At 43.6% G+C, this 14,972-nt stretch overlaps 1 protein-coding gene across 1 annotated transcript; it reads right to left on the minus strand.

The window, feature by feature from the left end:
* Positions 1-2,195: 2,195 nt before the first annotated feature.
* On the minus strand, positions 2,196-13,368 carry LOC128699712 (uncharacterized). Its single transcript, XM_053792454.2, has 6 exons — positions 12,885-13,368; positions 8,046-8,190; positions 6,286-6,455; positions 5,298-5,462; positions 3,817-3,910; positions 2,196-2,727 (listed from the first exon to the last, which is right to left on the minus strand). Exons 1-6 carry the CDS (start codon positions 12,996-12,998, stop codon positions 2,642-2,644), a joined length of 774 nt encoding a protein of 257 aa, XP_053648429.1. The 5' UTR covers positions 12,999-13,368; the 3' UTR covers positions 2,196-2,641.
* Between the last annotated feature and the right edge of the window lie 1,604 nt (positions 13,369-14,972).

The raw sequence follows: 14,972 nt of genomic DNA on the forward strand, positions 1-14,972 counted from the left end.
CAAAATAGAGCGAAACACCAACGTCAAAGACCTGGGAGTGATCATGTCGGAGGATCTCACCTTCAAGGACCATAACATTGTATCAATCGCATCTGCTAGAAAAATGACAGGATGGATAATGAGAACATTCAAAACTAGGGAGGCCAAGTCCATGATGACACTCTTCAGGTCACTTGTTCTATCTAGGCTGGAATATTGCTGCACACTAACAGCACCTTTCAAGGCAGGTGAAATTGCTGACCTAGAAAATGTACAGAGAACCTTCACGGCGCGCATAACGGAGATAAAACACCTCAATTACTGGGGGGCTTGAGGTTCCTGAACCTGTATTCCCTGGAACGCAGGCGGGAGAGATACATGATTATATACACCTGGAAAATCCTAGAGGGACTAGTACCGAACTTGCACACGAAAATCACTCACTACGAAAGCAAAAGACTTGGCAGACGATGCAACATCCCCCCAATGAAAAGCAGGGGTGTCACTAGCACGTTAAGAGACCATACAATAAGTGTCAGGGGCCCGAGACTGTTCAACTGCCTCCCAGCATACATAAGGGGGATTACCAACAGACCCCTGGCAGTCTTCAAGCTGGCACTGGACAAGCACCTAAAGTCGGTTCCTGACCAGCCGGGCTGTGGCTCATACGTTGGTTTGCGTGCAGCCAGCAGCAACAGCCTGGTTGATCAGGCTCTGATCCACCAGGAGGCCTGGTCACAGACCGGGCCGCGGGGGCGTTGACCCCCGGAACTCTCTCCAGGTAAACTCCAGGTAAACTACATCACTTGCCTGACTATTCCACTTCCTGACAACTCTATGACTGAAGAAATACTTCCTAACATCCCTCTGACTCATCTGAGTCTTCAACTTCCAAGAGTGTCCCCTTGTTTCTGTGTCCCATCTCTGGAACATCCTGTCTCTGTCCACCTTGTCTATTCCACGCAGTATTTTGTATGTCGCTATCATATCTCCCTGACCTTCCTGTCCTCCAGTGTCGTCAGGCCGATTTCCCTCAACCTTTCTTCGTAGGACATTTTCCTTAGCTCTGGAACGCAAATCTTTGCACTTTCTCTAATTTCTTAACGTGCTTGATCAGGTGTGGGTTCCAAACTGGTGCTGCATACTCCAGTATGGGCATGACGTACACGGTGTACAGATAAGATAAGATAAGATTTCGTTCGGATTTTTAACCCCGGGGGGGTTAGCCACCCAGGATAACCCAAGAAAGTCAGTGCGTCATCGAGGACTGTCTAACTTATTTCCATTGGGGTCCTTAATCTTGTCCCCCAGGATGCGACCCACACCAGTCGACTAACACCCAGGTACCTATTTGCTGCTAGGTGAACAGGACAACAGGTGTAAGGAAACGTGTCGAAATGTTTCCACCCGCCGGGAATCGAACCCGGGCCCTCCGTGTGTGAAGCGGGAGCTTTAGCCACCAGGCTTACTGAGGTATCGGAACGCTATTCTTAGGTTTGCCAGGCGCCCATATACTGCAGCCGTTATCTGTGTATATACACTGAAGTGTATACCTCTGTGTATATACACTGAAGTATATACCTCTGTGCATATACACTGAAGTGTATACCTGTGTGTATATACACTGAAGTGTATACCTATGTGTATATACACTGAAGTGTATACCTGTGTGTATATACACTGAAGTGTATACCTGTGTGTATATACACTGAAGTGTATACCTATGTGTATATACACTGAAGTGTATACCTGTGTGTATATACACTGAAGTGTATACCTATGTGTATATACACTGAAGTGTATACCTGTGTGTATATACACTGAAGTGTATACCTCTGTGTATATATACCAAGATCTGTCTCTCAGGGGATATACACCGAAAGTTTAATTCCTCTACTTAGGGTCAAAATATGCTTAATATCATGTGAATTACAGCCTTAATGGCACTCGATCAATCAAAATATTTTTTTTGAAGGATTGAAACCTTTATTGTAGGACTGAGACCTTTATTGTAGGATTGAAACCTTTATTGTAGGATTGAAACCTTTGTTGTAGGACTGAAACCTTTGTTGTAGAATTGAAACCCTCATTGTAGGATTGAAACCTTTGTTGTAGGATTAAAACCTTCATTGTAGGATTGAAACCTTTGTAGTAGGATTGAAACCTTTATTGTAGGACTGAAATCTTTGTAGAAGGATTGAATCTTTTGTAGTAGGATTGAAACCTTTAGTGTAGAATTGAAACTATTGTAGAGGTGTAGAGTTGAAGCCTTTATTGTAGAATTGAAACCTTTATTGTAGGATTGAAACCTTTATTTTAGGGTTGGAATCTTTATTATAGGAATGAAACCTTTATTATAGGATTGAAAGCTGAGAAAATTTCGCTAGGTAAGCTTTTTACGCTCTATAGAAACTAACTGGAGGTGACAGCTTGAATTGGGAGACAGGTGATGCTGTCAGCTTAATAACACTAGTAAATTAGAGGTGATGCTGTCAGCTTGAGAACAATCGTGAATTACACATAGTGATGCTGTCAGCTTAAGAACACTCGTAAATTGCAGACAGGTGAAGCTGTCAGCTTGAGAACAATCGTAAATTACACAGAGGTAATGCTGTCAGCCTGACAGCACCTGCAGGGCTGCCGAGAGAGAGAGGTGATGCTGTCAGTCTGAGAACACTTGAAGGCTACACAGACAGAGAGCTGTGTTATCTGTTCTGTGTAAGGTGACATACCGACCTTTAACAGCAACTGAAATAAACACGAAATTCCAGTTAAAAATACATATATAAATAAATAAATTCATAACACAATCGTAGACATGTACCACCAGTCATACTCAACAGTCATAAACAGAAGCTTGTTAAACGTTTTGCACTCTGGTCTACAATCACCCTCGTTATTTCTTTCGTAAGGGGTCTTATTCAGGTGCATCCCTAGCTTGTAACCTACAACTATCAGCTAATATCCAGGTACCTATTTACTGATGGTAAATAGGACTCTCTTATCGCCATGAGTACGCTAAGAGACAACTCAATAAGCGTAAGGGGCCCAAGACTGTTCAACTACCTTACAGCACACATAAAGGGGATTACCAATAGACCCCTGGCTGTCAACAAGAGGAATCTTCACAGACACCTAAAGTCAGTACCTGACCAACCAGGCTGTGGTTCCTAAGTTGGTTTGGGTGCGTCCAGCAGTCTCATCCTGGGTTATCAGGTCCTGATCCACCACGAGGCCTGGTCATTACCTGGAGTTTACGTGGATGGGTTTCGAGGATGAACGCCCCCGCGGCCCAGTCTGAGATCAGGTCATGGACCGGGCCGCGGGGGCGTTGACCCCCGAACCCCCCTCCAGGTATACTCCATGTACGTATGTACCGCTAAGCAAATGTGTTTACCTGGAGTTTACCTGGAGAGAGTTCCGGGGGTCAACGCCCCCGCGGCCCGGTCTGAGACCAGGCCTCCTGGTGGATCAGAGCCTGATCAACCAGGCTGTTGCTGCTGGCTGCACGCAAACCAACATACGAGCCACAGCCCGGCTGATCCGGAACTGACTTTAGGTGCTTGTCCAGTGCCAGCTTGTCACCTGAGGAGGTAGTATATAATGCACCAGCAGTTTACGCTGTGAGTGGTAACTCAAAAAACAGTATTAGAGGTGACAATGTGTCTTTCTCAGACACCACTGATCATTCTTCATCACTAGAAAGAAAAACTAGTCATTCCATATTTTACACTAGTACCACTAGTAAATAAGTACCTGTGTACTGCTAGTAAATGGGTACCTATTTACTGGTAGTAAGACACTACAAAACACTAAAAATCACTACAGGAGACTGACCATTGTAAGTGAAGGTTTCCAGAGGCATGGATGGTGAGGTACCGTCCTTACTGGCCACAATGGCGTCCGTAGTATAGGAACCTGTGTTCCCTACCTGTAAAATATTACATTGTACTTAGACGTACTCCACTAGGGAAGGTAGTAGTGGTAAGCTGCATACATGGGTTCAAGAGTAGGTATGACATGACCTGAGAGGCCAAGGAGTATGAGATATTTGCTGGATTGGGAATTACGAGCCAAGAACTGAGTCTCAACCCCCGTAAAGGCAGGTTGGTGAGTACACAGCATGGAGGAACGGAGAGGGTGCCTAGATGTCAGGTCCCTCGTGTTCAGAATACTAAAATGACCTTTGTTGAAGTAATCGGTATTCCAGTGGACAGAAGAGTAATTAAAACCAGTGTGGAGCAGTACTTACCTTGTCTGTACCAGCAGGGAGAAAGACAGACAGATACAAAGACAGACACAAAGAGACAGAAATAGAAACAGAGATAGACAGACACAGACAGACAGAAACAGAAAGAAACAGATAGAGGAGGATAGATTTATTTATTTATTTATTTATTTATTTATTATAAATTTGAGCACACATACAGAGGTACAAAAAAATACAGATAAGAGCAGCATGCCAAAGCCACTTATACTATGCATAGCATTACGGGCTGGCTTAAAATTAACTTAAGATTAACTAAGCAATGATGAAATCAGTGATAAAACATTATTGTAAACAGATAACTATAAAGCACAAGTGTGTATTACAAAGACAGGTCATATGGTTGCATGCATTGTTGTACATTCAGTCATATGAAGGATTCTGTTAGGTAGTGTATTTAAAAAATAATAAAGTTAGATTCGGTTTTAGGTTTAACATTTATGTGATATAATTGTGAGAAACATTTAAGATATACAATTTATAAGGTTCAGTTATTCAGTATTTATTTGGTTTTGGGTGAGTAAGTGATCTTTGAGTAGAGACTTGAATTTATAAACAGGTAGTGTTTCTTTTATATTTACAGGTAATGAATTCCAGATTTTAGGGCCTTTTATGTGCATTGAGTTTTTGCATATTGTGAGATGGACACGAGGAACATCAAAGAGTGATCTGTGCCTTGTGTTATGGTCATGTGTTCTGTTGAGGTTGGCAAGGAGATGTTTGAGGGGAGGGTTAATATCAGCGTTAAGTGTTCTATGTATGTAATAGATACAGAGGGATAGAGGCAGAGAGAGACAGACAACATATAGACAAACAGACGCAGGCAGACATACAACCAGACAGATATATAGAGAGACAGTATATATATAACATTCCCACACATTCACTAAATCCCCAGCCATCACACACAATCTGAAAAAACAACCTGTATCACCCAGACCTTCCCTCGAACACAACCCCCAGCAGGACGAACATCTCCAGTTTCCTAAGTCCAGCCTTCCCGGCTTGACAACACCACCCTAACAAGGGTATAGAGTCCACATTAACCCACATGTATGTCGGTTTTAGCATAATATTCCTGGTCGACGTCGAATGAGCTTGTAACGACGATCCTGGTCAGGTTGACGCTGGTCAAGAGGTCGACAGTAATCCACTGTTTGTTGTAGTCTGTACATGAACACTGAGTCGACTTAGTCCAGCACATGTCTCCGTTAACCTGTAATGTGTAGTAATAGTAAGAATATCAGTAGTAGTAGTAACAGTAGTTGTAGTAGTAGTAGCAATAGCAGTAACAGGAATCCCATAACAGTTCAAGTTTCAGGGCACCAGAAATGTAGGTCCACCATTGCCTTGACCTGGTCATGACCAGGCACTGCGTTCCTCACCTCACCTCACTTCGCCCTTCAAGTCTCTTATAAACAAGTAAACACTCACGTTATTGGATAATTTTGATTTTTATTGTATAAAAACTTCTGGTTACCAGTTATGGCTGAAGCTCTCTTGATCTTCAGTCAGTGTGAGACCTGCCTCTTACGGCCCTTAAAAACTTACTCCGACACTGTGAAACTTTACTCTCCTAGTAATTCTTTGTGTTCACCTGGACCACAAGTCTAGTATGGGTCACATAGACCTTGTGACTCTCTCTTACAATAAGTGACCTCTGTTTCGTATTCTACGAAGGATGGGCAGTCTGCACGGTAATTAAGTTTGTCCACCTGTACCTAAATAAACCTATCGATTCTTTTCAGACTGAATGCCTTTTGTTTTGTGTACAACAACTATATGAAGACATTGTAAAATATGGAATGACTAGTTTTTCTTTCTAGTGATGAAGAATGATCAGTGGTGTCTGAGAAAGACCCATTGTCACCTCTAATACTGTTTTTTGAGTTACCACTCACAGCGTAAACTGCTGGTGCATTATATACTACCTCCTCAGGTGACAACTACCACAAGTTCGGATCCGGAAGGTCAGTATATCTATCAAAAACTAAGGCATAACTGAACATGGCATATAAGTTCACTGTGTTTGTGCCTACCACAGAGGGTGGGTTGGGGTAGCCGTTCCAGGTACTGCCTGCTTGTATAGGCTTGAGGAAGGCCAGGTCGTACTCAGTGCTGGGTACCGTATAGGAGTCTAGTCCAGAGATCACACTGACCGCGTCGTACCCCGGGGTCAACTTCAGCGTCTGAAGCAGGCAGTTTCCTCCTGTATAGAACATTTTGTACAAGAACACAACTATAACAAACTGAAAACTAGATTATTTTGATAAAAATATATCTGAGTTCTGGAGGTGGGAAAGATCCACAAGAATGCAAAAAGGATGTGTGTCAGTCCAGCAATGACCACTGTATCTTAACCTTTCAGAGACACCTCCATGCAAACCTTGCAGAATGTTGCAAAACATTCATTGTTAATTCAGTTCAATTCAAGTTTATTCTCTATAATGGTTACAATGTGGGGTTTACAGGTTTTGGGTATTTTGTGGTTTACATGTTATAAAATACTAATTACAGAGGGGGCCACTAGGACACCTAGCATGGCTAGGCATTTCGAGCAGACTTAGATTAATTCTTAACATTAAATCCTTACAGATTATGGTATTAAGGCTAAGTGACTACATCATAATTTGTGAGTTTAGTAATGTGAATGCTTTTATTTTGGCACAATACAAGGTGTCTATATTGGAGTATCATAGGCAAACTTATGACTAGTTAGGATTTATTATTTTAAGATTAAGATTAGTATTTCTGGGTTTATAGTCAGTGGGTGAGTGAGTGTAATTTTGAACCACCAGGTGGTTATCATGTAGTTAGTTGTCAGGGTGGATCAGGGAGATAAGATGTTTTCTAACTGTAGTTTTGAAAGTGATGAATGTGTCTGCAGTTCTAGAGTTTTCAGGTAGGGTGTTCCAGATTTTAGGTCCTTTGAAATACATTGAATTTTTGTAAAGGTTTAGTCGAACACGGGGAATGTCGTAGAGATGTTTGTGTCTGGTGTTATGCCTGTGGATCCTGTCACAACTATCAAGAAAGCATTTTAGGTCAAGGTTAATATTGGAGTTTAAGGTCCTGTAGATATAGATTGCACAGTAGTAAGTGTGGATGTACTGAACAGGGAGTAAGTTTAGATCTATGAAGAGTGGGGGGGGGGGGTGTTGCCAGGGATGGGATTTAGTGATTATTCTTACTGCGGCTTTTTGTTGGGTTATTATTGGCTTTAGGTGTGTTGCTGCAGTTGATCCCCAAACAAAGATAGCATAGGTGAGGTATGGATATATAAGTGAATGGTATAGTGTGAGAAGGGCAGTTTGCGGCACGTAGTATCGTATCTTGGAGATAAGATATCTGCAATACTGAGGTCGTCTCCACATTTTTGCTTCTATAAAGTGAATAAACTGTTGTCTGAAGACACTAAATGCTAGTTTAATGTTTAGTTTTGATTGTAATAATAAACTGCAACCCAATAATGTTTTTGAGAGTGCAACTCCATATTGTATCATGTTCATTAACTATTTGAAAAAACTGCAGTTTTTTAAATAAAGAAATTTTGTGATGTAACAATGTCGAGTAGACACCTGATAAAGATCCATTGTGACCTCTGTAATCCTGTTATTGTTTAGTTACTCCTCACAGGATGAGTTGCAGATACATAGTCAATATAGTTGACAAAGAAGTTGGATTGCAAGTTGGGGTTGCAAATGCTACAAAGACAGCATGTGGTATACGGGTATACCACAAGTATAGGTCTACTCCTGCAGCTACGAATACTTAGATATTAACTAAAATAGGCAAGTACCTTCAAGAGAGAAGAACCTGCATGCTGAATTCAAGGAGCATAGATGACTGCAGAATACTCTGGGTAACTGAGCATATCCAGGAATTTCCAGGACAGACAAGGCTGGACATCTCTGCAGAGCAGCCAAGGAACTGTTGATTGTGAACTGTAAAGGAGAAAATACCTGGAGTTTACCCTGAGTTTACCTGGAGAGGGTTCCCGAGGTGGCCCGGTGGCCTGGTGGCTAAAGCTCCCGCTTCACACACGGAGGGCCCGGGTTCGATTCCCGGAGGGTGGAAACATTTCGACACGTTTCCTTACACCTGTTGTCCTGTTCACCTAGCAGCAAATAGGTACCTGGGTGTTAGTGGACTGGTGTGGGTCGCATCCTGGGGGACAAGATTAAGGACCCCAATGGTATAAATAAGTTAGACAGTCCTCGATGACGCACTGACTTTCTTGGGTTATCCTGGGTGGCTAACCCTCCAGGGTTAAAAATCCGAACGAAATCTTATCTTATCTTATCTTAACACCCCCGCGGCTCGGTCTGAGACCAGGCCTCATGGTAAACCATAATAAAACTCACAATATTCTGGCTGCAATTAACCCATAAACCGTAGAAACTACGAGATGTTTCAATCGTAATCTGATATCAACCCAGGATAACCCAGTGTGGCTTATTTCCTTTATACTCCTCAGTTCCTGCTCCCCAGGATGCCACCCACACCAGATTCCTAACACCGTGGTACCTGTTACTAGTTGAACATGGGTAGCAGGTGTAAGGTGACTTACCCATGCGTCTAGCCCTGCCGGGAGTCGAACCTAAGTCCTCTCATTTGCGAGTCGAAAGCTCAACTAGTAACCAACGCATCAACATAGGTGATCAAGTCATATCTAACTCTATGTAGACCTTTATTAAATTATGTTTCTCACTGGGAAGAGCTTTATAAAGTCATATTTATTTGTGTAGAGTTCTTTATGGAGCTTTAGCAAGTCATGTTTCGCTGTCTAGAGCTTTATCAACTCACGCAAAAGCTTTAAACGGGAGAGTGGAGGGAAGAGAGAGAAACATGGATCCGACAAAGCTCTATCCAGAGCGAAACGTCTTCTGGCTACTGACGCCACTAATGACCTTTATAAGCCCGAGATCAATAAGACTGTTAATCACACTGGCAACACACGGTGTTGAATGATGGACATTCACACTGTTATTTTGTCTTTCAGTTCATTCACTGGTCATTCCTCGTCCATCATCGGCTCCGGTTCTTCAGAATTTGCTCTTTGAGACCCCGTGATACATGTGGTAATATCTCTCTCCTCCGCGACGGTCAATGGATCAATTTCCCATCAATATTCTCGCTCAGTAGGTTAAAATACAATGTTAGCTATTGTTTATGATATATGCTGGAAGGTGGTCGTAGGAAAATGAGAAGAAATGTGGGGGTCAACCAAACAAGTTGCTTGGGAAAGTCTTCAAGGGTGATTTGGGAATGGTTAGATTTGAGTAGGACCTGCCTAGCATGGGCCAGTAAGACCTGTCTAGCATAGGTCAGTAAGACCTGTCTAGCATAGGTCAGTAAGACCTGTCTAGTATGGGTCAGTAAGACCTGCCTAGCATGGGTCAGTATGACCTGTCTAGCATGGGTCAGTAAGACCTGCCTAGCATAGGTCAGTAAGACCTGTCTAGCATAGGTCAGTAAGACCTGTCTAGTATGGGTCAGTAAGACCTGTCTAGCATAGGTCAGTAAGACCTGTCTAGTATGGGTCAGTAAGACCTGTCTAGCATAGGTCAGTAAGACCTGTCTAGTATGGGTCAGTAAGACCTGTCTAGCATAGGTCAGTAAGACCTGTCTAGCATGGGTCAGTAAGACCTGTCTAGTATGGGTCAGTAAGACCTGTCTAGCATGGGTCAGTAAGACCTGTCTAGTATGGGTCAGTAAGACCTGCCTAGCATAGGTCAGTAAGACCTGTCTAGCATGGACCAATAGCACCAGCCTAGCATGGACCAGTAGCACCAGTCTAGTATGGATCAGTAGCACTAGCCTAGTATGAGCCAGTAACACTAGCCTAGCATGGATCAGTAGCATCAGCCTAGCATGGACCAGTAGCACTAGCCTAGCATGGGTCACTGGACCAGCCTAGCATGGACTAGTAGCACTAGCTTAGCATGGGTCACTGGATCAGCCTAGCATGGGTCACTGGACCAGCCTAGCATGGGTCATTGGACCAGCCTAGCATGGACCAGTAGCACTAGCCTAGCATGGGTCACTGGACCAGCCTAGCATGGGTCACTGGACCAGCCTAGCATGGACCAGTAGCACTAGCCTAGCATGGGTCACTGGACCAGCCTAGCATGGGTCACTGGACCAGCCTAGCATGGGTCACTGGACCAGCCTAGCATGGGTCACTGGACCAGCCTAGCATGGGTCACTGGACCAGCCTAGCATGGACCAGTAGCACTAGCCTAGCATGGGTCACTGGACCAGCCTAGCATGGGTCACTGGACCAGCCTAGCATGGGTCACTGGACCAGCCTAGCATGGGTCACTGGACCAGCCTAGCATGGACCAGTAGCATATACTGTACTTCTGTATGTTCAGAGCATATTTCAGAGGTCTGAGTACAGAACATAGAGTACAGACTATCAGAACATGGTACAGCTCTACACAGAGTCGTACACACACTAACTATACATAGCACAGCTCTACACAGAGTTGTACAAACACTAACTATACATGGCACAGCTCTACACAGAGTCATACACACACTAACTATGCATGGCACAGCTCTACACAGAGTCATACACACTAACTATGCATGGCACAGCTCTACACAGAGTCGTACACACTAACTATGCATGGCACAGCTCTACACAGAGTCGTACACACACTAACTATACATAGCACAGCTCTACACAGAGATGTACAAACACTAACTATACATGGCACAGCTCTACACAGAGTCATACACACTAAATATGCATGGCACAGCTCTACACAGAGTCATACACACTAACTGTGCATGGCACAGCTCTACACAGAGTCATACACACACTAACTATACATGGCACAGCTCTACACAGAGTCGTACACACTAACTGTGCATGGCACAGCTCTACACAGAGTCATACACACACTAACTATACATGGCACAGCTCTACACAGAGTCATACACACTAACTGTGCATGGCACAGCTCTACACAGTCATACACACACTAACTATACATGGCACAGCTCTACACAGAGTCGTACACACACTAACTATACATGGCACAGCTCTACACAGAGTCATACACACACTAACTATACATGGCACAGCTCTACACAGAGTCGTACACACACTAACTATACAGAAACCTTCACAATGTCCCCCTAACATTCATTTCCTTCTTGGTCACAGACCGGGACGCGGGGGCGTTGACCCTCGAGACCTTCTCCAGGTATACTCTGTACTATGCTTATCAACACAGTTTTTCCCCTCCTCTTGTTTTTCCTTTTAATTATCAACTTCCTATGAAAAACAACTAACTAAACAAGAGATGTGGAAGCAACTTTTTTTACAGGAAAGTGATTTGTTATGACGGTCCTTCCTCTCAGTTACAGCAGGAATTCTGCCAGAGAAGATTCTTATACAGAGGAGACGCTAAACCCTGGTGAATTGGAGGTTATTGCGTGTGTTGAGTGCATCAGCAGGTGCTCAATGATCCTTGCAAGTAAGTATTGACTCAGTGCTCGCATGCAGTGCTGAAAATGATCCTGCATTAAGTAATCTTTGCCAGTCGTGAGCATGGTAGTTAGAGCCATCTAAGGGGGAATAGCCGACTCTAGATGAACTGCTTTTGCTGGTGCTGTGGCATTCTGACCTCTCAGGTATGGCCGGAGTGCTTGATAAAGATATTAAACTAACTAAACTCACAGAAGAGTTGACTAGTTGGATTAGTTATCCCAGTTGTAGAACATTATATCCAGTCAGATTCTCTCAAGCCTCCAGCTGGCTCACAATCATGTCTGCTACCTCTCTTGGTTCCTTATGTCTGAGTAATCACTTCAGGCTGAGGGCACTGACCTTCTTAAAACTACTTCTTCAAGGTTAGTTAGTTTAATATCTTTATGTACCCCATCCCCATCCCGTGGGCGGCAGTCAAAAGATTACAAAGGTACATAACGCTTCTTTAAGGGTGATGGACTGATTACATCGTCCTTACATCACTGCTTCCGCTGTCTCCTCTGTATTCGACTAAAAAAACCTACATATAGGCAAAACATTTCTCAACAAAGATACCTAGCTATTACACGTGTATCTTACTTATGTAAATATATATATATATATATACTTGGTGACTTGTGAAGGAATATACACAAATCAAACCTCCCTCAAGTAATGTGTCTGATTTCTCGTTTGATTGCTATTGACTGTTACTAAGGGATCAGAATACACTCTGGTATTGCAAGCCTGTTAGAAGTGTAAAGTTCGTGGTAATTAGGTTTGATTAAAGGAGATGGTATTTACCTTTCCGTAGATCAAGAGTTCTTCGACAGCATCCGATTCTTGGAGGGAAGATAGCCGGCAGTGTCTCGGTTTATTCCTAGTTTGTGAGTAAATTGTGTATAGCTGTTTTAAGTCATTGAGGATTGCGTTATATTTACTTTCCTAATCACGTGATGACACGTGTGCAGTGACCAGGTGTTGTTAGAGGAACACATCTCTCACACTCACCTTCCTGAAGGTTTCTGATGACACGTGTGCAGTGACCAAGTGTTGCTAGAGGAACACATCCCTCACACTCACCTTCCTGAAGGTTTCTGATGACACGTGTGCAGTGACCAGGTGTTGCTAGAGGAACACATCCCTCACACTCACCTTCCTGAAGGTTTCTGATGACACGTGTGCAGTGACCAGGTGTTGGTAGAGGACCAGAAGCAGTGTCATCACCATCACCCACCTCACCACAACACACCACGACCCACACACCATCTTCACGCTACTAACAACAACACCTGCTAAAAATATAACCCACTCCAAGTATTATACACAGTACATTATAAAACCAGTACAAAATAACCACCCTAGAAAGTTATAATGAACCATACATTGTGGTGATGTGTCCAAACGAAATTAAATGTCCAAGGAAATTGATTGCAATACCCCTCTCAGTTAATTTAAACTCAGTTCTGGGCTAGGCACAAATTCGCTTCCCTGGGAAGGACGGAACAATATATTCACATTGCTCTATCAAGTACCAGGAAATACTTTTCCTGACCTGTACAACATGACCCTTGTAACCAGGGACCTGCCTAAATCATGGACAGATTCTTTAGTTAATTATCTTCATTATGCACCCTCCAGGTATACCTCCAGGTATACCTCCAGGTATACCTCCAGGTATACCTTCAGGTATGATGTCACCGTATACCTTCAGCTATAACCTGAGGTATACCTCCAGATATACACCATAAGCATACTGTGAGTGGTAGTCAGAAAAGTACAGAGGTGCATAATGGGTCCAGGGACTGTAACCCAACATTACAGAGGTACATAATGGATCCAGGGACTGTACCTCTACATTACAGAGGTACACAATGAATCCAGGGACTGTACCTCAACATTACAGAGGTACATAATGGGCCCAGGGACTGTATCACAAAGTTTTGATAGCTGAACAAGTTACAAACGTAATGAATAATCCACATGTATATATCTTGTTTACAGTCGTAATGTGTTATTGATGGGAAGTGATTTATTTTCACTGCTAGACACATAGTTCCATGCATCTATACTGTCTTACCTTATCTTACTTGACCTCCAGACTGCCTGTGATATCGCTTACCAACAAGTAATCATCAGTGACTTTGCCAGAGTTTAAGGGTACATGTCCAACAGAAAGATTACTTGTCCAACAGAAAGGCTACTTGTCCAACAGAAAGGTTACATGTATAACAGAAAGGCTCCCTGTCCAACAGAAAGGCTACCTGTCCAACAGAAAGGCTACCTGTTCAACAGAAAGGTTACCTGTTCAATAGAAAGGCTACTTGTCCAATAGAAAGGCTATATGTCCAACAGAAAGGCTACATGTCCAACAGAAAGGCTACCTGTTCAACAGAAAGGCTACCTGTCCAACAGAAAGGCTACCTGTCCAACAGAAAGGCTTCCTGTTCAACAGAAAGGCTACTTGTCCAACAGAAAGGCTACCTGTCCAACAGAAAGGCTATTTGCTCAACAGAAAGACTACCTGTCCAACAGAAAGATTACTTGTCCAACAGAAAGGCTACTTGTCCAACAGAAAGACTATCTGTCCAACAGAAACGCTACCTATCCACTTGAAAGACTACCTGGAGTTTACCTGGAGAGAGTTCCGGGGGTCAACGCCTCCGCGGCCCGGTCTGGGACCAGGCCTCCTGGTGGATCAGAGCCTGATCAACCAGGCTGTTGCTGCTGGCTGCACGCAAACCAACGTACGAGCCACAGCCCGGCTGGTCAGGAACCGACTTTAGGTGCTTGTCCAGTGCCAGCTTGAAGACTGCCAGGGGTCTGTTGGTAATCCCCCTTATGTATGCTGGGAGGCAGTTGAACAGTCTCGGGCCCCTGACACTTATTGTATGGTCTCTTAACGTGCTAGTGACACCCCTGCTTTTCATTGGGGGGATGTTGCATCGTCTGCCAAGTCTTTTGCTTTCGTAGTGAGTGATTTTCGTGTGCAAGTTCGGTACTAGTCCCTCTAGGATTTTCCAGGTGTATATAATCATGTATCTCTCCCGCCTGCGTTCCAGGGAATACAGGTTTAGGAACCTCAAGCGCTCCCAGTAATTGAGGTGTTTTATCTCCGTTATGCGTGCCGTGAAGGTTCTCTGTACATTTTCTAGGTCAGCAATTTCACCTGCCTTGAAAGGTGCTGTTAGTGTGCAGCAATATTCCAGCCTAGATAGAACAAGTGACCTGAAGAGTGTCATC

This window comes from Cherax quadricarinatus, chromosome 81 (genome assembly GCF_038502225.1).
Source record: "Cherax quadricarinatus isolate ZL_2023a chromosome 81, ASM3850222v1, whole genome shotgun sequence".
Lineage (NCBI taxonomy): Eukaryota > Metazoa > Arthropoda > Malacostraca > Decapoda > Parastacidae > Cherax > Cherax quadricarinatus.